Source organism: Lates calcarifer, linkage group LG21, assembly GCF_001640805.2.
Source record: "Lates calcarifer isolate ASB-BC8 linkage group LG21, TLL_Latcal_v3, whole genome shotgun sequence".
Classification (NCBI taxonomy): Eukaryota; Metazoa; Chordata; class Actinopteri; family Centropomidae; genus Lates; species Lates calcarifer.
In genome coordinates this window covers 6,375,489-6,399,097 of record NC_066853.1, presented here as the reverse complement: position 1 = coordinate 6,399,097, position 23,609 = coordinate 6,375,489, and the positions used below count along the sequence as shown (strand labels likewise).

General features: G+C 40.6%; 1 protein-coding gene across 2 annotated transcripts in view; it reads right to left on the bottom strand.

Annotated features, from left to right (window-relative positions):
- Window positions 1-23,593, bottom strand: part of LOC108886345 (WD repeat-containing protein 49) — a 30,544-nt gene extending 6,951 nt beyond the window's left edge. Inside the window, exons 1-17 of one of the 2 annotated variants that reach the window (XM_018681166.2) lie at window positions 22,287-23,593; window positions 21,970-22,083; window positions 20,674-20,767; window positions 20,183-20,491; window positions 18,079-18,252; window positions 17,526-17,609; window positions 17,289-17,381; window positions 16,961-17,132; window positions 13,804-13,971; window positions 13,492-13,640; window positions 12,584-12,817; window positions 11,359-11,523; window positions 9,614-9,729; window positions 7,971-8,101; window positions 2,770-2,871; window positions 2,471-2,584; window positions 1,272-1,462 (exon numbers count right to left, since the gene is read on the bottom strand). In XM_018681166.2, the coding sequence (XP_018536682.1) occupies window positions 1,272-1,462; window positions 2,471-2,584; window positions 2,770-2,871; window positions 7,971-8,101; window positions 9,614-9,729; window positions 11,359-11,523; window positions 12,584-12,817; window positions 13,492-13,640; window positions 13,804-13,971; window positions 16,961-17,132; window positions 17,289-17,381; window positions 17,526-17,609; window positions 18,079-18,252; window positions 20,183-20,491; window positions 20,674-20,754 (2,283 nt within the window). In that variant the 5' untranslated portion in view covers window positions 20,755-20,767; window positions 21,970-22,083; window positions 22,287-23,593. The remainder of the gene's footprint in view (window positions 1-1,271; window positions 1,463-2,470; window positions 2,585-2,769; window positions 2,872-7,970; window positions 8,102-9,613; window positions 9,730-11,358; window positions 11,524-12,583; window positions 12,818-13,491; window positions 13,641-13,803; window positions 13,972-16,960; window positions 17,133-17,288; window positions 17,382-17,525; window positions 17,610-18,078; window positions 18,253-20,182; window positions 20,492-20,673; window positions 20,768-21,969; window positions 22,084-22,286) is intronic. The other variant, XM_018681167.2, reaches the window with a different exon arrangement.
- Window positions 23,594-23,609: the final 16 nt, after the last annotated feature.

The following is a 23,609-nucleotide window of genomic DNA, read 5'->3' as shown; positions in this document are numbered from 1 at the left end:
TCAAATGAACAAGAAAGCGCAGTGCACTAAGTGAAGTGCATCTAAAATTGTGTTAGGTTTCATGTAAGGACAATGATTAACAATCAGTTTGGCTAAGAGCCAAATCCCTTGTACTCTACTTTGTTTCTGTCATTAGTTATTTGTGAGACAATACTGTCATTAACACAAACACTTACTTCATTTTACATGTTGTGTAATATATAAAAAACAACTACAACAAACTACTGCATCATGTTAGGGTGAGTCCTGGTACTGAACTGTGAAATCCTGAGTCTGAGAGGACGACTACATATAGGCTACGGTGCAGTCATGTTAGTTATCCAGCTGATTTCCAAAGTGTGTGCCAACTTGCTGAAGGGCAGGATTTCTACCAGAGCACTGAGCTTGCCCAACTTCTTCAACTCTGCTACATATATACATACATTTCCATAAATTAAACTGGAAGCCAAATGAGACCCACACATCTGAATTCATCCCTTCTTATGAACTGTGACGGAGAGTTGAGCTCTGAATATCGTGGCAATAATACCCGAGAGGGTGTTCTTTTACTGCGATTATGAGCATGACAGTGATGCAGCTACGCTAATACTGATGGTGCGATCTAAGTCTCCATAATCACAGTTGAAAAGTCAGAAGATCTCTCTGAGGCATCAGAAACTCTTTAGTTACTGAACATGTGTGATGCATGTAAAGTGCTCATGTGCTGAAGTGAATCTGTGATTAGCAATCTTGGCTGACATTACTGACAATTAACCCTGTGCTAGTGGAGGTGCTTTGCCAAAAAATGTGTATTCCTCTTGAAAATGGGAGTGCAAAGGGCAAACAATATCCCTCTTGTTCATTCTCACTGCCTCTAAAACTTAAAATGAAAAACCCAAGTGGATGGGGACATTGCCTCCTTCTGCTAATATATCAGTGAAGATTTTCTCAAAGATTGACAGGCCTGATGGTACTCTAGCAAGCCGCTGAGGCTTCAAAATGACAGACAGCGCTGTCATTGTCAGAGTGAACAACACGTCTGAGCTAATGGAAATATGGTGGTTCACTCTTTCTTCACTGTCTATTACAGTTTGTCCCTTGATCTCTGTCCCTCCTTCTGGCTATATGTGTTCACCAGCCCCCATCACTCTTTCTGTCACTCTGTCACTTGTTCTTCTTACAGTATACACACATGTCATAGTGGCATGTACTCTTCAGTGTGAACCAGAGTGGTCCACTGCAGCTTATATTCAATATATAGAATAGTATATGTGTGTGTGACAAACACCTACCTGTATGTCCCATGTCTTGAGTGTTCCCTCTCTATCAGCAGTGACTAAATATTTTCCACAAGGGCTGACTGTCATGACAATAGATCCCAGGTCTCTGTTGTGAGCTGTGAACTGTCCCACAAGACGGCTATGGATGGTGTTCCAGAGTCTAACCACGCCTGAACCTCCACAGGACACCAAGTCTGCACCACCTGATGGATTTTCAGAAAAAGATGTGTCTGGAGTTTGGATAACACAGCCTTTTTGTTAATAGGAGAGGAGATGCAGGGTCAGAAAAATGGCTGAGGCTGTTTTGGTTTGCTTCCCATCACAACTGACAGGGTGTTAGGAAAAGTTAGGCTGGAAAATTAGTTGTATCCTGCACTCCTGAAACTCATAGACATACTGCTTTATTGACAGCAGCTCTGTCAGTTTTTTGTAACTGAGCCGCTTCAGCTAGCAGAAGCAGCAAAGCCGCAGCTACTGAATGAATAACACCAAGTCTAAATCTAAGTGGAATATAAACCCAAGCAACCACAGATATTGTTACAATAAAGAAAGAAAGAAAAGTAAACTTCAGAGCTCAAGTTGCTGCAAATGAAAACTACTGGAAACTGGAAAACTTGAAGCAAACTCAACACATCAAACAATCACTGATGTGGAGATACTGTACAGTATCTTAGGAAGGGATACCTACAGCTGTACTGTATTTGCAATGTGCAAACACAATACACACAGAGTAATGTACAAGTGTGCAACTATGTATTCCAACAAAAAACAAGGCTGTATACTGCATGCAGTCTACTGGCATTAAAAGGCTTTTGATTATTGAACTCTTTCAGCTCTCTACAGTAACTTCACTGAGTTTGCATCAGCTATAACTCTTCAAAGTGCAGGCTTCCATAAAACTGCTCAAGCTACAGTATATGCACAGGTGAAATACACTGTATGTTAAATGGGCTTTGGCTGTAAAACAAAAAGGCTAAGTCACCATAGGTTTTACAGCTATAATATAGCTGGCAGCATTCTATGCGCTGTATGACATGTTAAAACACAGAATTTATTTGGGTTAAAAGAATTTGTTTTATAATCACTGCTGTTATCTTTGAAACAACTCCTGAGGCCACCCTGCTTAACATCATTACTTAAACATACAGTCTCCCACATCTCCTTCAACCAAGTTTAACAAATAACACACAGTTGAGTTTTCAATATTTCACCTGTGGCTGCAGCTGCAGATGTGCGCCCTGGTATAAAGAACAATCTGGTGATGGCAATGAAGTTCTCAGAGACTTCTTTGCCATTAAAGCCATGATGAGAATCAGGCGAATCACCTATAATCAGAGATGAACAAAGTACTGAGTGAGGAAGATTCACAGGCAGAAGAACAAGACAAATTTTAAGTTACAACATACTTTAGTCTCTTTTTTTAAGAGTTACACTTTTCATCTTGGTCTGAAAATATAGAACAGATTAAACTATACAATTGCAGAATTAATTTATGATGTGAACGTGAGACCTTGCTGCTTCTTGTGGTCTTCATGTTCAGCATGTGGCTGCAGTTTCCTCAAAGCTTTTTCTGTGCTGTTGTTCCACACTATAATCTCGCCATCATAGCTTCCTGCACACATCAGAGGTGAGACGAAACCAAAAAAAAAAAAAAAAAGCAACAATGTATCAGAAACTTTCTTTAAATCGCACTTTGCTTTATGGCAGTTTTGTATTGAAAAAGACAGTCCCAAAGCTTTGTAAGCTGAGTCCCTTCACGGAGACAGAAAACATCCCATTTTCAAAAGGAATATAAACAATCTACACAAAAACTTTCTGTCAACACACACACTTTTACTTTCCTCATGCTGCTGAATCATGCAAGCCAGCCACTAAAACTACTTTAAAGATGATAAAACTCAACATCTGTCCCCAGCTACCATCTGTTCCACCACTCCACCCTTAACATTCACCTCAAGAAAGTACTTTTCAAATAATCATTATATATAAGAAAGTGGGTGTGTGTGTGTGTCTGTGCATTTATTATATAAGGCGGGCATCTCATCAGGTGGTTCGACAGTTGAACAGCAGGAGTTAATGAGATGTGTGAGGAGAGTGAGACGGCGGGTGTGTATGTGTGAGCAATAGGAGGTATAAAGTTTATGAGAGTGTGGGTCGCCTGCATTATTCATGCAGCCCAGGGCCAATTTCTGTATTTCGAGCGACTTTTATCATGCCCTGTGTGTGTGTTTGTGTGTGTGCGTGTGACGGAGACAGAGAGGGATAGAGGGAATGAGAGACTGTAGATATCTGCGTCATTTATCTGTTCTCTGATGCACTAAACCCTACCCAGTTCTGACATCACAGCACATAGCCCTATAAATACAGGGATACATGTTCATTAATGGAGGAAGAAAAACAAGGAAGTATGTACAACTGCAACTCTCATACGTCCTTTTCATTTAAAGAGTGAAAAATGCACTGAAATTGATGCAGTAGATCTAGAGATACAGTATTTTTGCTTCATGCATTTCTCTTCCTTGACAAAACCATGTATCTATATTACCCACAATGCAACTTGACCATCAACAGTTGGAAATTCTGTTATATCATGCTGGAAAACTTTATGTGAAAGGCTTTATACAACTTTTTCAACATGTAATAGTACTAGCCAAGACCTGTAGACAGACTTTGATGTGTTAAGTCAATGGAGTTTGAGTTTCTCTTGAAATCCTTGTCAACAAAGAAATTTGAGATATACAGTACATATAAATCAGAGCATCCTCTGCCTGAAAAATACGTCATTGCTGTCATTCAGTATTCTGATTTCCATTTCTAAAACATTTTGGCTCAATCAAAGTTGGCTCCATCAAAGTTCAGATGAGTTGGTCCTTGGTCGCTTGGAAGGTATTCATCCATGGAGGATTAAGGGATCCAAGGAAAGAAGGAGGAGGTTGTGACTGAAGGAGGTACACAGGACCCCTGTGTACATGTACCCTGCTGTGTGTGTGTGTATTTGACAGTGTCTGTGTATGAGAAGCCAAGCGGAACCTAGCAAAGACTCTGAATATGGATGAGAAGGCTTCAGTCCCACATCAGCCAAATGTTCCTGCTGCAACTTGATTCAACTCAAGAAACAAACAAACAGATGCATGTACACGCACAAAAAAATATACACAAAAACACAACACACGCAGAGTCCTGAGCGTGTGTGTGTGCGGGTCCAACGGAACTTTAAATTGACTTTTGTCACTGGTGGCCATGATGCCACCACTGCTTTCACTTGGCGGCACTAACACATCATTTGGCAGCACGCATGCTTTGATGTGAAAACAGCATTACTCACTGCAACCCTGAAGAAATACGCTGCCAACTGAAACTAATGCGTCATCGCTTTTAGATGCCGTCTTTGTGCTCGGCGGATTTGGAGAAGAAAGTATTTGCAAAAAATAGTTAATGTAAAAAATAACAGTGTTGTGATAGTTCACATCCACCTTTTGCGTTAGTCTGCGAGTAGATAAGTGTGGAAATGTAGGAAAGCAGGACGTTAATGTGATTCAGCCTTTTTTTCACAATTGCCCAAAGGCTTGGAAAAGAGAGAGCAATGCACAGGATATGAAAGTGTAGGATGAATTTACGAATGAATTACATAATATTATTAATTATTTTTTTGGACAAGACTTTAGTTTATCTGGATATATCAGCACCTCTGACAACAGAAAACTAAAACTGTAAAGCCACAGGTCTGATCCACACATGACGAAGACACTATAGGAAACCATCAACTCTATTCCAATGATATGATCAGGTAGAGTGCTGCAATTTTGCTTAGAATATAAAATACTATTTATGAGGTGAATTCTTTGCATTCATCAGATAGGCTGCCAAGACTTCAAGAAGCATCAGTGCTGGCTGAGTGACAGCAGGTTATGAACAAAGAAATAAATCACAGATAAGGGGGGATTTCTTACCTGCGAGCTGCAAAATATTCAGCCATAGTTTTTGTTTTGTCGATTTCTAGCATCAGCTATTAACTAAAGGAGTCAGTGATTTGGTTTAAGCCAGAAAAGCAACCACACTGTCACATTTCAGAGACCTATACACAAATAAAAGCATCTTCAAAGACACCAACATATACCGTACTGTATAATTTTATTCTCTCTTCCTAGCATATACTGTACAAACCCCCACCCTGCAGCATTAAAACACACTCACGGGCACACACACACATACACGAACATACTTGAAAGACAGAAAGTCTTCTGTCTCATTTCCCCTCACTCCCACTGAGAGCGCTGTAATAAACATAATTTAAATTGGGCATTTTGATTAAATTGGAGGTGGAGGGTGCAGTGTAGGGACTGCATGTATGTGTGTGTGTGTGTGTGTGTGTGTGTGTGTGTGTGTGTGGGTGGGTGGGTGGGGGAAGAAATGCAGCAAGCTAACTAGGGAGATGAGGTAAAAAATAAACAGAAGTGAGGACGGAGTGTCAGTTATAGAGACCAGGAAAAGAAATGAAGCAAGCAGAGAGAAGAGCTGAACACACACACCAACAGAAAGAAATTAGAGAGCGAACTTTGAAGAAGTTTCCAAGTTCACAAAGTAGCTCCTGAATTGTGCTTTTGTTCCAGCTCCAGCTATTCATTTCCCTCCAATCCATTTCTCCCTCCAGCTCGAGAACACCCACTCTTATCTACCTCTCCACCTCCATCCCTCATTTTATCTCTCTCTATACTTATCTCTGGAGTTGATGCGTCTCGAAAGGCCAGAGAAGGTCTGCAGTTTATGTCTGCACTCTGCTGGCACAGACTGGTAAACTCAAACTGAACTTTTTGCTACGTGACCCAGAATGATACAACTTTACAAACTGAAGAGCACACTGGGGCAAATTGGGTGCAGAGTGTTTGTAGTTTGATGGTTATAGAAGTGGACCAGTGACTGGAGGGTTGCCAGTTCAGTCCCTCAGGCAGAAAAATCCAAGAAAAGTGATGAGTGCTGAGGGGCCTCTGCTGGTATTTCAAAGTTTGCTGTCTTCACACATTAAAGACCTTAACAAGCTCAGTCAGTTTGCTTATCTTTTATTAGGATGTTGATTTTTTTTCATGTAACGAAAAGGTTCCTTGGTCAATGTCGGTTGTCAGTCTTGAGTTGCTCGTGGTTAGCAAATGGGATCAAAAGTGCCACAGGGGTTTGATTCTTGGGTCGGGAAAATCATAAAACAAAACTCATGCGGACAAACTTTCGAGATGAGTTTCAAAGTGTACATGAACTCACAGAAATGGGATGAAAAAGACAGAGTGATTGAAAGAAGATGGAAAACTCCTCATCTTCTGCTCCGTTAGCCGGAGGCGCCCAGTGTTTCTGCATCTTAATGAGCGCTGCTATGATTTTAGGACTCTACGCTGATTTCACGTGAGTCACTTTCATTTCATACTACTGGATTCACGCGCTGATCAGTTGCTTGATCATTTTTCATTTTGATGGTAACCCTGGATAATTTTCTGAAATGTATGATTTTATTTGCTTCTTTCCCAAATGTTGTGTGTAACAACAATACTACAAACCAAATACCCTCTTTGACATGATGTATACAGACACAAAAATTCCCACTCCTGCTGGAAAAAAACACAATAACAAGACAAAAACAGGAGAGGAAATATGTTGGCCCGAGTAATTGTCCCTCCAAGCTCACTGTGGGTAGTGCTTAGTTATGGTTATATTACCTCACACACACACACACACACACACACACACACAGAAGGAGATTAAATTTCAAACGAGAAAATGCAAGTAAAGAATAGGAATAACTGAAATGATTGTAGTGTTTGTAGCTTTTTAGTGGAAACAGATCTTGATTTCTCTCTTATAAGACAAATGCTAGCACAGAGCACAATACTGTATGTGGGTTTTTTTTCATAATATATTTTTCTTGATCTCTCCAGTTCACCTGCCTTTAATACAGCCCTAATTAAGAATCTAATTAGGACAGAACTTGCCAATTAGCAGGCCCTCACATGTAAAGATTTTGCTCCATGGTGGAGGCAAATGTCAGCTCACAACAGAGAAAAAGGAAGCTGGTGCTCCTCTGAGGAATAAAATACTGATCTATGAAAAACACTGGAAAAAAACCACACATCTAAAATGCTGCATTATTTCAGCAGTGTGGCTTATACTAACAAAGGGCAACATGAGTGAACTCTGAAGGGTCTGGCCGCTGTTTACAAAATGAAAACTGTTTGACATTAAACTAATAATGTTAAAATGAAGGGAGCTCACAAATGTCAGTCGTTTGATTGTGAAATATATTACATCTCTTTCTGCCCACAGATATGCATAGACGCACATAAAAGAAAACACACAGCTATTTCCAACAGTGAGAGAGACATGTGGGGCTTGAGTCCTTTGATAACAACACCACTTACTTTAATCAGCAGGTAACTGCTCCCAGTTATTTTTCATTCCACTGAATTTTTTTTTTAAAGATTCACTTTTATTTCCTAGCCTTTGTTTTTTTCCTCTTCTCGTCTCTGTTTCTTTCCTCTGCGTGAGCCCTCGCTCTTAATTTAAGTCATGAAAGTGTGATTTAGCAAGGAAAGAGAACACATGCACTCTTAATGCTCATCTGTGCAAGGACAATTCAGCTTGGCTTAGATTAGTTGATAAATACGTCTTTTTTTGTTTAAAACTAATCAATAAATATAAAATGAGCTTAACATATACACAGACACACACCTGTGACCAGAGTCTGTGGAGGCTGGAACGCGGCGCAGAGCAAATCACTGCGATGTTGAACACCTCCCTTCCACTCTGAGGGCTCAACAAAAGACTGCGAGAAGGAATGCAGACGGAAAACGGTTAACATCCTACAGAGAGGGAGAGAGAGAGAGAGAGAGAGGGAGAGAGAGAGAATGAGGTCATCGGAGGCAAAGAAAGGTGTCTACAGATGTACCACAGAAAAAGTACTATACTAGCAGTAGTGGTAGCATAAGCAGTAATAGAAGCAGTAGCATTTCAAGTAAAAGCTGTAGTGCTAGCTGTAGTAGTAGTACTAATAACAATAATAATAGTAGCAGCAGAGCTAATAGTAGTGGTAGTAGTAGTAGTACCAAAAGTAGTAGTAGCAGTAGTAGCACTACCTGTAACACTAGCATAATAGTTATAATAGCAGCAAGAGCTTCTGTAGTAGTAGTAATAATGGTAGTAGTAATAGCAGTAGTAGTGACAGCAGTAGCACCATTAGTGTATTCCAATATAAATCACAGTTTCCCCTGCAACAGATTCAAACTTTCTTTTACATGTGCTACACATCAAGACAGTGTATGCAATGAACATAGAAGCTGCTCCTGTATATTACAGTGCTACAGCAGACAAGATGCATATGAAGTACTTTAATATTCATCATCTCCATATGGTTCAGCACACCTGCAGTGAGTTCGACTTCTCTAATCTTTTGTTCGGTATCATCACAGAACTTGTTATGCTTGTTATTGTATTGCAGGTACTGGACATGAACTGAAAAAAAATGATGCACTGTGGTTTAGAGCTGAGAAATGTGTGTGTCAGTGGGATGTGGATATTTTAGCCTGCATGAGATGGTATGAGCAGCAGAAGGCAACAGGACCTGGGTGCCATGCAACAAAGCACTACATGGATTAAATGGTGGTTTTGAGGAAACAGTATTTTCTTTTACTGCTGCTGATCTGTCGTCTATGTTCACTTTACCACTGTGACACCCTAGAGAGCCAGTGTGTGTGTGCCTCTGTGTGTGTGTGTGTGTGTGTGTGTGTGTGTGTGTGTGTGTGTGTGTGTGTGTGTGTGTGAAGAAGAGAGAGAAAGACAGAGAGAGAGAAAGTTGTATGACTTGTTGATAACACACTGCTGGGTGTGAAATGATGATGATGATGATGATGAAGAGCAGATGTGATGTGGGTACAAAAAGGAACACACACACACACACACACACACACACACACAATTATATATGTTTGAGGTAGTGATACTAAAGTGATTGGGAGCGCCCTGGAGCGTTCTGACTTGTTAGAGTCCAGATGCCTGGTTGGCTCTCAGTCACTGGCAGGCAGAGGGAGCAGACACACAGACAAACACACACATACACGCAGTATTTCTCACATACACACAAACTCATTCTGACTTTTTGACAGGTGCAGTCTCTTTCATACACAATTTACAAACATACACAGTCTTTGAGAGTGTCACTGCATTGATACATATGATATTCACCTGGGTCTCAAAGTTGAATTTGCACACATTTTTAGTTTTTTCAGTGTTATATATTTTGCATGCATTCAGTATTTGAGGGAGTGAAACAGAAGATGCATACTGCCGTCACACTCAGATAAACACATCTTTAGTACCTTTCCCAGCCCATCACCAGTATGCTCCTCTTCAGCAGGAGGACCTGTGAGATCTCCACAGCCCGACCCAGGCCAGCATTCATTCTGTGGAGGCAGCGGCCATTGAAGTCCCAAACCTAGAAAAGGCAGCACAAATGAAAGTGCTATCACGACGCATCCCAAATGTGCTTTATTTCAAAGCACACCCACACAAAGAACAGCCACTTTCTCAGGAAATTTTGCAGGAGGTTCTGTTACCACAGACATATTAATCACTGTTTCCCACTAAGTGGTGACAAGGTTCTACACTGAATATTAGTGATAGACTTTGGTCCCCCTTGAGTGGCTGAGCTCCTATTTTACTGTACATCCATCAGTCATGACCGCTCAGGTCATACAGTCAGGCCAATTTAGCACAATGACGCAGTTTGGATCTGTGTTCTGGCATTTAACAAAAACACACTGATTGGCCCAGCGGGAGCACTGTAATTAAAAGGTCAAAATTTCAAATTCCGAATGGTCCTAACTGCTGCACCATGGGTTCAATGTTGATGAAAATTGGAGAGATGATGCATCTTACTACTAATTGGCCCAAGGGGTGCCTGCTTTGTCTGTTGGGAATGACTTGTGTGTTTGTTTCAAATGGCACAGTGATTGTGAGACTGCTTTCACATGGACAGGATGTACATGGCTGCATTTTCACAAGAGCTCATGGGGTCAGAGAGCTAATGTGGCTGATTATATTGATTATAATACGAATAATTATTTAATCAGCTAAGAACAATTGCAGTAAGCATAGAGTCATTAGGCGTTGCTTCAATGAGTAATGCAACTATAGTTGCAGAGCACCACATGTTTGAAATACCAGCGACTATTTAAAAATCAAAGAAAAATAAAAAGCTATGCAAGAAATTATCCGACCCAGAGAATTTGTACATGCCTGCACATGCACACACATAATTACATAACAGAGAAGGCTAACACAAAAATGTGAACAAATACTCATGTTGCAAAAAAAAACCATAACAGACATGTACCTCCTCAAAAATGTAACTCCAGGTTCTACGGTGGCATCAGGGACAGAAAATGGGGATCACAAGAGCTGTGACTGGTTGGTACATGCTCCCTGTGTTTCCTACTTCAAGTTTCTGATGCCAGTGGAGAATGTTTGCCATGAAGACAACATTAACAGTAACCACCACCACCACATTGTAAAACCTTCTGTTGACCATGATTGCTGCTCTCCATCATAGTGAATGAAAGAACATAAATATGGTGATTGCACAAAAGTATTCTTCTATTGAGTTAGAATGAGGAACATAATTAAAGCATTATATGGCCTAATCATGTACAGCACATCCATCTTACATTACACTGATCAACAAGTGAAATGTGAGGCTAAACTATAAATCAAAACCTACACCACAGGCTGCTACAGTATGACAGCCATTAACCTCTTGCATCAAGAATGTGCGTAGAGAACAATGTATGGGTGTCAATTTCATTGGTAAATTGCAACATGACATTGAAATTCATTCATGCATTTTTTTAGAAGTAGGCACAAATTCTTATAAAATATTTTAAATGCTTTCTAAAAGTCTGCCACTTCACCTTTTTCTTTTCTTTCCCATCAAACTCTATTCTCTGCCTTTTCTGAATTTCAGTCAGTGTATTTCAATGTTTGCATCTCTATGAGGATTGACCTGCAGCTATACGGTTCACAGCTGAGGCTGTGTGTGTGTGTGTGTGTGTGCCTGTCTACTTACTTTGACCTCTCCGTCAGTGCCCGCAGTAAACAGCCGGGTCTGTGTACCATCCAGGGCCATGGTGGAGATCTCAGCATTGCCATGGCAACGGTGGAACTGCTTGACCTTTTGGCCCATGTCAGCCAACCAGCAGATCACAGAGGAGGCAGAGTCACTGCTGACTACCTACACAGAGAGAGAGAGAGAGAGAGAGAGAGAGAGAGAGAGAGAGAGAGAGAGAGAGAGAGAGAGAGAGAGAGAGAGAAGAGAGAGAGAGAGAGAGAGAGAGGATATCAATCATCAACAAGAGTTTGATGTATTTATGCTGTGAATAAGGCAGGTTTCATTGATATATTCTTTAATGACTCTTCTCCTCACTTCGCTTCATTTTATTGTAGTGGTATGCCACAGCCGAAGAAAATATGCTACAAATGCTCCTGTCAAGTGGGAATAAGAGGGAGAAAAACAAAATCAAGAGTGTATGCACTTTATAAAATGAGAGGACTTACTATTGAACGCATTAGTTATTTTTTTTATCTGTGCAGTGTTGTCGCATAATGTGGGGAACTAATACTAAGTCTGTCATAGAGAGGGGCAAAGAGGACAAAACGTGCAAAACATAATAATGACAAATAAGCTTTAAAAAAAAAGTAAAATGTATTATCAATCTGTGAAACAAGAAGAAAAAGTAAATTATTCTAATTAGTTATAGTAAACTGCCGTAAACCAAAACATACTCAGTTTAGGTCCAAGGGTACAATGACAGCAGTCCCATAATTCCTTATATACAAATATAAGCTACAGTTGCATTAATATTTTTTTCATTTAATTGTTTCAAGAAATTGTTTAACAAAACGTCTCACGTCAAGGTCAATTTAGCAGCCATTTTGTACCTTTTGACCATATCAAATGATGTCACTCAGAGAAAATGAAAGAGTGAATATCTAAATCTGGCATGACAACTGGGCAAACAAAATCTGCTAGAGAAGAGCATGTGATATGATTGGAAGCTGCAGGACAGCTGCTAAATGGACCTTGAGATGAGACTGTTTTGTCAAGAACAGCAGCTACTATTGTAGAATTAATCCATATTTGTTTTCTGCTCACTTTCTAAATTTACCACCCAAGTAGCTCACATAACACATCCAGTTCACAACATCAATACTTCCAACCTATTGCTTGCAATATGGCTCTAGACAAAAATATAAAATAAGTAATGTCTCTGGGAGCCCCTTCCCCTGTGTACCTGTCTGAACAGACTGTTATACAGCACACAGGTAACAGGGTGTTCATGGCTGCTGGTCCTCTTCTCCTCCTTCATGGTCTCTAGCAGAAGAAGCAGACTGTTGAAGGAGAGCAGGAGGCGTTGACGCTCCTCCTGGAGGAACAAGAGGGTGTGTGTGTCCTCCTGCGTCTTTGGGAAGACACCAGCCAGGCGATGAATACACTGCTGACTGGACACGTCCCATATACACAGGACCTGGAAAGACAATAAAGGTTTATAAGCGGGTGCTTTATAGAAGCTATATGAATCACCACATGGACAGGAAAAAAACTTAAAACCTACAACTATAAAAACCAACAATTATACAAGAGATTGTTGTAGTTACTGAACAAATACAATCATTGCTGAGAAGAATGGTTATTGTAGAAGCCTCTGAACTGCATGTTACAGAGCAACACTTAGTCAGAATTCACAAGAACTCTGCCACATTGCTTTATGGCACAAACAAGATGACTGTCACTGTTCCAAAAACTCTTCCAGAGGAAAATAAGGGTAAAGCTTTCAGAGTTTCTTGCAATGGCAGATGGTGTTTGAGCAGAAGGCAGATGGAACATAAATCACTTCTAAAATATTCATTCTCTTCAGAAAAACCAAAGCGAAGGCAAACATGACACAGAGCTACAACAGGGAGAGGAAAAGCAGCACAAGCACCAACATCCTCTTCCTCTGTATCTCAAAGAAGGAGGATTTAAAGGTAATGTGATCTTTATTTTGGCCTGCTCTCCAATTGGCTACCAATCATTTGCACCATGGCCTCCTTCCTCTGCAATAATTATAAGGTATCACAATTAATATTACTATGAAAGGGCTCTTTATCATTGCATTATCTTTTCTAGCAGAGAGCTGCACACAGAGACACACACCCCTACCTTATCTTTGGAGTAGCTAAGTAGCTGTTGCTTGGTCTGCATGAAGCGAACTGCAAGGACTGGGCTTGTGTGCCCACTGAGAACACACACTGGCTCGGAGGTCATGTAAGGGTTCCACAGCAAGACCTGATGATCCACACCTGCTGTGGCTACAACCAATCAGATGGTCCCATATTAGCAGAGGGTGCTGATGGCAATTACATACAGGAAACCATACTGGTTTTAGTCCCCCACAACCAATTCAATGGTGCATTTGACAGTTCCAACTGATGGAGTGCCCCTTTAATATAGTGAAATCACATTTTCTCTTACCTATCAGATTGAGTCCACGGTGGTGGTCTATGTCCCACACTCCCCTCTTTGTAAATAAAGACGTGACTCGTAGACTCCTGCTTTCCTTTTCCCTCCAGCCAATCACCACGCTGCTCTGTGGTCTGGTGCTACAGGACACAAAGGCCTCCAGTGAGCCAAGGTAACGTACTGTAGGAGGCAGGAAAGAGTCAGAAAGTCTAAGTAAATTGAATGTGACAGATACTGTAATTAGCTTTACTACATCCAGAAAAGTGTGAGTAACACTGAGAAAGAACAAGCCTGTTCATGATCCTCACTGGATGCAAGAAAAACAGCAAACAAACAGACAAACAGGCAATTAAATTGACTTGTTTGTTTCTGGTTTCTGTTGCTGTTGTTTTTTTTTCACTCTGGAAAACATTTAAATTGTAAATCTGTTGTTTATAATGCATCAGCACCAGGCACTCATGAGACAGCTAGACAGCTGGTTTCAAATGTAGAACTGAACAAAGCAATACAAAGTTTATACAAAGACTTGTAACATCTGAAAGTTCAGATCACCCAGTTACACTGGAATTTTTGTTGTATCTGTAGTTTGAAACACCTCAGGGAAACCTGCATCTTTGAAAAATATCCACATACCTTAACCAAGGGGGAATGTGTGAGGAGGTGGCCAGAATATAGTGATAATAATAATGGCTTGTATGGGGTCAGGAGGTCAGCTACATATGGAGCTAAGCATTTACAAGCTATAAAAAAGTTGATCATTAATATTTTAAAATCCATTCTAAAACAGACTGTGAGACAATGAAGTGATTTTAAAACTGGAGGAAATAAGAAAAAGCAATAATGAAACAGAAGTACCAGCAGAGGGAATAGATTAGTTCTAGTTTTCAATCCAAAAAACTTAATGAAAAACTTCATTGCAACATATTTTGATGATGACACACTACTCATTTTATTTCATTTCTTCTAATTAGATACCTCTCCCTGCTGATGCCAAAATGCTTTCACTACCAGACCTCTGAAGGACATCCACTTTCTGAAATGGCTGTGCTAAATGTGTACTGACCGCAGCCCTGCTGCATAGTAAACCAACCAATCCATGGGCGCTCAGCACAGCACACAATTATACCGGTTTGATTTGCTCACTGGTATTACAGAAAATGTAATGGATCTTGCATCACCATCTATCTCAATTAACACTTTGACTGAGAACAGCTAAATTGGATGCCACATGTCTCCATTAGAAGCTGCTTAGCTTTCAAATACTGCACAAATAACTGTGGGTTGTGAGATGGCATGTGACAGTCATAGGTCAAAGATCGGCCGCATAGCTAGGGCAAATAATTACGTCTGATTGCATTTCATACATCACATTTTTTCTCCGCCCTGTGAATTAAAAGATCAGTGGGTTTTCAGACAGCAACACATGACTCATCATTGATTAATGAGGCCTTCTCTCTTTCACTGACACGCACAAAATCAGAAAATCAAACTATTTGTGATGCAGACCCAGATATATAACATCTGCTTCAGCCAGTGTTGCAGCTAATCTCTCACTTTTATTGCTGTGAGTTTATAATTTAAAAAAGGACATCTACATCTCAAACCTCCTTTGTTCTGTGACAAACTGCTGTACATTTTGGGAGATTTTCTGTTACCTACACGCTAACATTTATCCTTAATGCTCATTTTCCTCTCTTAGATCTCCACATTATGCAAATATGTTCATGCTTTTCTCTCACAAACACACACTTCTTACGGCTCACCTTCCTTGTCCTTACAAGCCTGTGTCCATCCCAATTTCCTCCTAATTTCCTTTCAATTTTCCTCTTTGTTTCACCACCCTCCCCTCTTCCTCTCCCTCCCCCGTCTTTTCTCTCTGGTGGCCCGCGAGCCCGAAGGTTTTGAGGTCTGGATAACCAGCCATGTCTAATGGTACACAGCCCGCTCATACTGCAGGGTGGGCAACTTCAAAAGAACAGCGCCAGCACCCCAGAGGTATGCAAACACACACATATACACTCTCATACACTTCCTCCTTTTTTTTCTCACCCTCTGAAAACACCACACACACATATATGCAGACAAAGAAATCTAACATTAACATACACTCTCTTCTTGCTGCTTCACATGCGCACACACACACACACACACACACACATATATATACACTCTCTCTCTCACACACACACACACACAGCCTGTAAAATTTCAATTAACCAGCGCTTTTAATGTTTTGGCATTGTCTCCTCTGTTTCCCCCTTTTTTTGTTTTCCCTTTGTTTTCCCATTTGTTGTGCTTATTTATATGTGCTTTATTCTTGTTTTCCCCCTTTATCTGGATCTCGCCTTTCAACCACGCTAGTCTCAGAAGGCTGCCTCTGCTGAATCATTATCAAACAGCCCAGTGACTCTTCAGAGGGACTCTATCCGAATGATGCAATCAAGATACAACTAAAGCGACCTTTTTGTTACCCGTGCTGAGCTGAAGTGGGGAGTCTCAGGGGGCCAGACCTCAAGCCTGTGACTTTCTGCCAATAGTCAAAAGTCTGGCTATGCAAGACTATAAAGTGGATGACTCAGGACTCACAGTATGTGCATTGGTGTGTGTGTATGTGTGTGAATCAGTGACAGAGACACGCCCAAGCATTTCCATGGTGTTGCATAAGCCGTCATTGTAGTGGCACTGAAAAAGCAAGCAAGCACAGACAGTGGCTCTCATCCCAGGTGTCAACGTGCAAGTGTTTGTGTGCATCAGGACTCCCTGACACCCAAAGTGTATTGTGTCTGTTTTCTCTCTCTCTGTCAGCCACTGACTTTGAATCTTTGCTTTCATTGTATCCAACTAATAAAAGTAATTTTTGACCTGAGGACCCAGGTGAATGCAGTTAACTATGAGAAATTTAGTTATGTAGAAATACCAGCTTTCTGATATTTTTGGATGTTTGAGCACATCCGCCATTGTGCAGTCAGCTCTTTCTGCCAACCCACTCATTTACATACAATATGAAATGAGTAGAGACAGAGAAGTTTGGTGTGAGAAAGGACAATTAAGAGTGAGGGAAATGATGCTAAGCCTAAAACAAAGACATGATTTATGCACATAACTGGGGCATTATCAAAGACAGACAGAGAGCATACTATATGCGTATGTGTGTGCTTATATTCCCTACCTTTTCTAACCCAGGCAGGTGCGTGTACTTGGTGTGTCACAGTGTAACAGGAGCAATGTTTTCCTTTGACCAGCTCATCCCATAGGATGATGTCTGCTGAATCTGCGTCCGTCCTCAGACTGCGCCGCTCAAACAGAGAGATCTGAGTTGAAGTGAAATATAAAGCACTGACCTGGGGAAAACACACACATACAGGTACACACAGTCATGGAGCAATGGACTTATGAGCACATACAGATGATGTAGAAAAATGAAGACTCCTGACAACGCTCCGCGTCCATCCTCCTTCTCCTCCCTCGTACTTTACTCTTCTCTACCTGTATATTACCTGTCCTCCTATATCTCCTATGGTGAGAACAGCCTGGTCAAGGTTGGAGGGATCAACCCAGTAGTCTAGACACCAGGGAGTAAACTTCAAACCCTACAGAAGAATTATTATTATTCAAAAAAGGGTAGAGGTTAATATAATGACAAAAAAGATTCAAACCAACAGAACAATAACAATCAAATATATACTGATATACTATATAGCAGTCTTTTTTCAGAGGAGGATTACAGCTCTTACTTGGAGTTTATACTTGCAGCTGAAGTCTTGTTTAGACAGTATGTCATAAAAACACACCTCCTTACTTGTAAATGACACAGCTATCTGAGAAAAAGAATAAAAAATGAATGGAACAGAGAGACATATAGTTAATGAGTAATTCAATATGATATAATAATGATGTGACAATACCCTTGATGAATCTTCATGTGTGTAATACAACTAAATTATATCTGTCACCCACAAATGTGTGGATTAAAGAATGCTAATTAAAAATAATTATCAATAATTGATGGTGTCATTACAGTAAGAATTAATGTTTATTTTCTGAACATTATGCAAAAGCTGACAACCACTGATCAATAATTAACTGACTGAGTGAAATGCTTGTTTACCTCTGTACAGTACAGTATCTGCCCCAATGATTGAGACTACTCATCAATTATTGACATATATAATTCATTTCTATGAATGACATAGAATTAGAATATGTCCCCATAAGCAGGCAAGGCACCAGTACTCAACAACTGGACTGACTGATCAATTACTTATGCAGCATTAAAAAATCTATCACCTTGTGTACGTTGTGTAGCAGCACCATGTCTGTGACCCAAAGGTCTTTGGGTGTGACTGTGCTGTTTTGAAGTCGAAGTGTGTGCAAAAGGGACATGTCCTCTTTGTCCCGCAGCCCTACAGTCCCTCCTTTACTCACAGTCAGATACTGACCTGAACTCTCCAAGTACAACACCTGGGGAGACCAAAGGACATTACAGAACAACAGTTAATGTAAGTAACAGAAAGACTTACTTTCCATTGTTGCAAAAATGACCTATAGAACAGCTTTATTGCTCGTAATGTAGTTTGTAACATTCTGATGTGAAGTTAATTAGTAAGTTAATTAGTAAAATGGAGGCTACAGCCTTTAAAATGAAATTTAAAATAACTTCAGCTATCTTGTATTTCCTCTCCTTGCTTGCTAGTCTATGTCCATAAAACTACACTAGAATAACTCCATTAAATGTGAATAGAAGCAAGCAGGCCACGCTCTGTGATGAAACCAATAAAACCAAGAGGGTTAATGAATTATGGGATTTTATTGGCTGAACTACAAGAACAAAACAGAGAGCTGCAGAAAAAAGGCTGGAACTGACTGTGTCTGATGGGAAAGACACATCGAATATCCTTAATTAAAGAAAAGGTTCATTAATACTTATAGAAGAGAGGTCAGGCCTTAGATGTACTACCACTGTAATTACTGCAGATGGGGTCATTTTTCCACAGCCAACTGAAAGCTTTGTGTGAGCTCCAGATTGCTGTGTCATGTTTTTATCTCTATTTTTTATAATTACCTTTTAATTTACAACCAGTCTGGTAAAAATGTGTTTCTGTCACCTGCTCTGTATTATTTTAAAAACTCACCTGATTATGTTCTGTTTCACTGAAGTCTCACTAAAGCTGTAACTGTTAAACAGTAACAAAATAAATATTGTTTGGTCCTGGTTAACATAGTGAGGTGCTCAGATTTTACTGTTCATGGGAGCAGTAGATTCACATTTAGCCTACAATATGAAAACCCTTGTATAGCTGGTCAGGAGGACTAGTGGAATAAACTAGTACCTAAAACCAGTAAAAGGATGGGACATGACTTCGGGACTTTAGGGTGAATTAATTTCCTCAAGTTTAAAGCAGCATTAACCAGAGGAACAAGCTATGAACACAATGCCGATATATTAGCACATTCTAAAGCTATCGTGGCTAACATGTTAGCTAACAGTTGTTTTAGCAGAAACGGAGAAACACTAGCATTTAATTGGTGTCATGACGAAAGTATGTCCAACACTCACTCTCCTTTTAGCTCTGTCTCGGTCTTGACTAACTTCCGAGGGAAATGTCTGGCTCTGTAGATGCTAAACGCGCCGCCATGTTCAGCAGCTAATTTCTAAACTTTGCTGCTGTATGTTGCTAGGACGGTGGCGTACAGGCTGGTTATCAGGTTTTCTGTCACCTACAACACCTGCCTGTCGGGAATCAAACTCTAAGATGAGGACGATAAAACTGTGTGTGTGTGTGTGTGTGTGTGTGTGTGTGTGTGTATATATATATATATATATATATATATATATACAATGTTTAAAACTGTATAAACTGAGTATATTTTTCACATTTTGCCACACTGTTACAGACAGAAATAAGGATCTAAGCAACTTTAGACTGTCTGCTTCTTTTAGACTGATCTAAGCTAAGGGAGTGAAAACCTTCCAGTCATTTAGAAAACAACTGACACAACATTCTGACATTTTGACATTCTCAGGATTGAAAGATTAAAGTGGTGAGCCATCACTTTATCCACAGCAGTAGGCACTTTATACCAGCCACTTCATTTACATATTAATTGATAGATGTTAAACTTAAAGGAGTCCAGAGCCATTTATCTCAAAAGAAGTGTGCCATTTTGATGAGCAAGACTCTAATACTTTCGAACGTTTCCTTGCACAATGTTTAATAATGTTGAATTCCTCCCAGTCAGCATAGTTTTGGATTCGCCAGTCGGTCAATGTCAAAATGTGTTTTAGATAACATGCTGCAATGGATCTTGTGTTTAAAATGGGCATCATGTTCCATCTCTCATGACAAACACCTCCTCTCCTCTCCTCTTCAAGAGGTCAGTGACCTTCTACCTTTTGAACCTGGTCCCGATGTGGACAGGTCATGGTGCGTGGAGGCTGCCAGCAAGGCACACTACTGGTTCTGGTGTTCTTCACTTTATCAGAAAGCTCCAGCACCAGAAAAGAGCAGAGGCCTCCCCAGTCGACACAACCCTCTTCCTTCACAGCGTCAGTGTCCAGAAGGAGGCCGCGGTGTTCCTGAGTGACGACCACACTGTCAAACAGGAGGCCATATTCCTCCTTGGAGCCACGGCCCACTGAGGACCAAGCCAAATCGATGAATTCAGTTCTGGACAAAGAACGAGATGCTCCCGAGGGGTCCTGCACCGAGATAAACAGGATTACGAGACATTGCACAGTGTCGGCACACAGATGAGTCTCTTTAGCACACAGTGTACTGCAGACTGTTCTATGGCTTCATTTCTTATGAGACCTAGAGGTGTGATACTTGTAAACAGACAGATACAGTATAATCTAACACTTTTTTATGCTGACAGACTCACCAGGAAAAGGCTCTGTAGCTTTCTATAGTCGTCTGTGTTCATCCTGCTCTCAAGCTGTGCCACCTCCATCCTCGTTCCCATGGTTACAGCTCACCTGTCAATCAATCACCAGCACACCAGGCAAGGTCAGAAAGGTAAAGCATGTGCATGCAGGTCCATGCTGAAGACCCACAGTCAAATAATAAATTCCCTGCATTTCTAGGTGTTACATGATGAAATAATGTAATCCCTTAGTAACCTTCCATATCTGTTTCACAGCAGGTTGTCATGTCACCATAATCATACAGTGAAGTCACAGCAGCAGCGGGCTTCTTTTGTTGGCTGCTTTCACTCTATCCAAACATGTCTGTGTTGAATGGTGCACAAAGGTCTTTCATTTTCAGCAGAAATTTTCCCCCCAGCTCAGTGGCTTTCAAAGGTGGGTGAATAGGTCCCCAAATGATGTCTCAGAAATGGTTTGAGGAGGTGGCAGGTTGCCAATGTATGTCAAGCCTCCGTTATGTCAGGTAATGTGAAATAAAATACTGAAGTCAGGTAGACGAGCAGCATGAAGAATAGTATGAATAAAAGGATTTGTTAAATTAGCCTGTGCCTTGATTAAAAGAAATCTAAGACAGAAATGTTGATGATGAAATGTTTCTTTTTAAAACAGTCTACAAAAGAGTACAAAAGGGCAGTAGGGGACTGCAAACATCCTCAGCTTAATTTTTAGCCCAACATAAACATTTATGAGACAAATTCATTGGAAGTGGCATCAGACTGAGCTGAGATTTAGATGACAGGTTGTAAAGCAAAAATCAGTGCTTTGCTGCTTCCATTATCTTTTTTTGAATGGTGACTAACTGCAGTGTGATCTGGATATGATAGTTTATCCACCTTTTATTTACATCACTGACAGTGAGTAGTAGAATGCGACAGATCTGTTTACGCTGCTGTAATAAATGAAAAGAATGGTGAAACCTCTGGGACAGTTCATTCATGTTTTGTTTATGAGTGCGATGACTTGAAATCCTGACTCGTTTTGTAGCAAGCAGCTGGCACATGTCTTTATGTGATTATGCAGGCATAGTTCCATAAAATTAACACAAAAAGTAGCACATATTTGTAGCTGGTGCACCATAAATATTGCTGTTTGAACAGAGGTAAAACACATCTAAGGCATTACTTTTCAGTGCTGCTGTCATTCAGAGAGCTGCTTTCAATTGTGTCAATTTTACAAGATAACTGGATGGAAAAATAAAAAGCAAATAGATAGTATAGTGCTGGCATATCTGCTGGCAAATAAAAGCCACTTACCTGTGTTGTCTCTCTTGTTCCTAGAGGTCCAGTCAGCTTTCTTGAAACTGTCACTGCTGGATTTCTATCTGGGTTTTATTAGAGTTGGACAGAGTATCATCTACTGCAGTCAAGCTGTCCAAAAAAAAATCATCTCAGCACCAGACTATAACTGCATAATGACAGACTCTTGGCTTGGCAACATCTCTGTCAAGTTAGCTGTACCTTGCCACGACTGCCAGTGTGCACACACTTCAGTCAAGCAGGTTTTTAATCCAAAAGTCTATATAGTAGAACTGAACACACAGTACTTCAGTTAATAACAAATTTAAACTTACCAAGACGTCCAGTTTCATCCTCTCAATCCACAATCAGTGTTCAGAGCAAACTTTCCCTATACTTCTGAGATGCTGAAACACAATAATAATAAAAAAAAGTATGACATTTCAAACAAATCCTCAGTCTCCGATTCTACTCTGCCTTGGCCTTGGTCTTGTCCATAGAAGATTCAGCTGATTCCCAGAGCCGGAGCTTTGTGTCTAGAGGTTTGATTAAGCTAGCGAGGACGGAGGAGCAATCAGTGTTAACAGCCCTGGCTGCAGCACACACTCACACCCACAGAATTAACTAACTGCCCCCAGTAGCCCAGACAGTGGCAGAAGCCACACAGCCCCACAAACACACACACAGACCCACACACACACAATTCTTTTCTTTTATTATCCCTCACTCTCAAAGACTCAGGCTAAGTTTCCTGGCAACCAAGTAGTCAAAAAGAGTTGTGTTTGTGAGTCCAGGGCCTATCGTCTGTATGTAACACAATGTGTGTGTGTGTGTGTGTTACTTCTATTCACAGATTAGGCACTGGAGAGAAGATAATCTGTGTGAGATACAATTACACCCCTACCCAGGCACACACCATAGCTACAGCAACACAATTCACAAGAACATTAGTATTCTACTGCCACTCATAAAAGTGTTCATGCATTGAAACAACCAAAAAATACCAATGTGAACCTGCACCTGAACAAAAATAAAACACACACCGCCAGAGCTTTATAGTGCTATTCAAATTCCTTTGAGAGGGCATCCTGTGGGTCACTCTGCGCACACACACACACACACACAACAAAAATGGGAAAAAAAAGTCTCTTGGGGTTTTGTTAAACCTGAAACAAGTAGACTGCCTGTATGACTGCAAGCATGAATAAACCCCAAAGCTATACATCTAACATAGATATTATCCCCTTCCCTCCCTGCTGCTTCAGTGACCACGACCAATCCCTGCGTGCAACTTAATGGCCTGGAATAACTTGAATTAGCTGATTATGGCGGTCGTCAACAGTGACAGGATCAGAAAATTAGGTCTCAGCAATTTCAATAATAAAGCTTTAAAAATTAACACTATCACAATTGGATTACAGCAGCGCATGTAGGAGCCAGTACAGAGCCCAAAATAGCCCACCACAAATCCACCATGGAAAATCCACTATTATACAGGGAGAAGAATGAAGTTGCTGGAATGGGGGAAAAAATTGGTGCGGATCTTAGCACTGGGAGGAGAGCGGTGCCATCAGAGAAAACTGAATGCAAGGGCAACTAAACTGAAATGAAGCACTTTCATACAACAATGGAAATGTGAAAAGAGATTTCTTTTATCT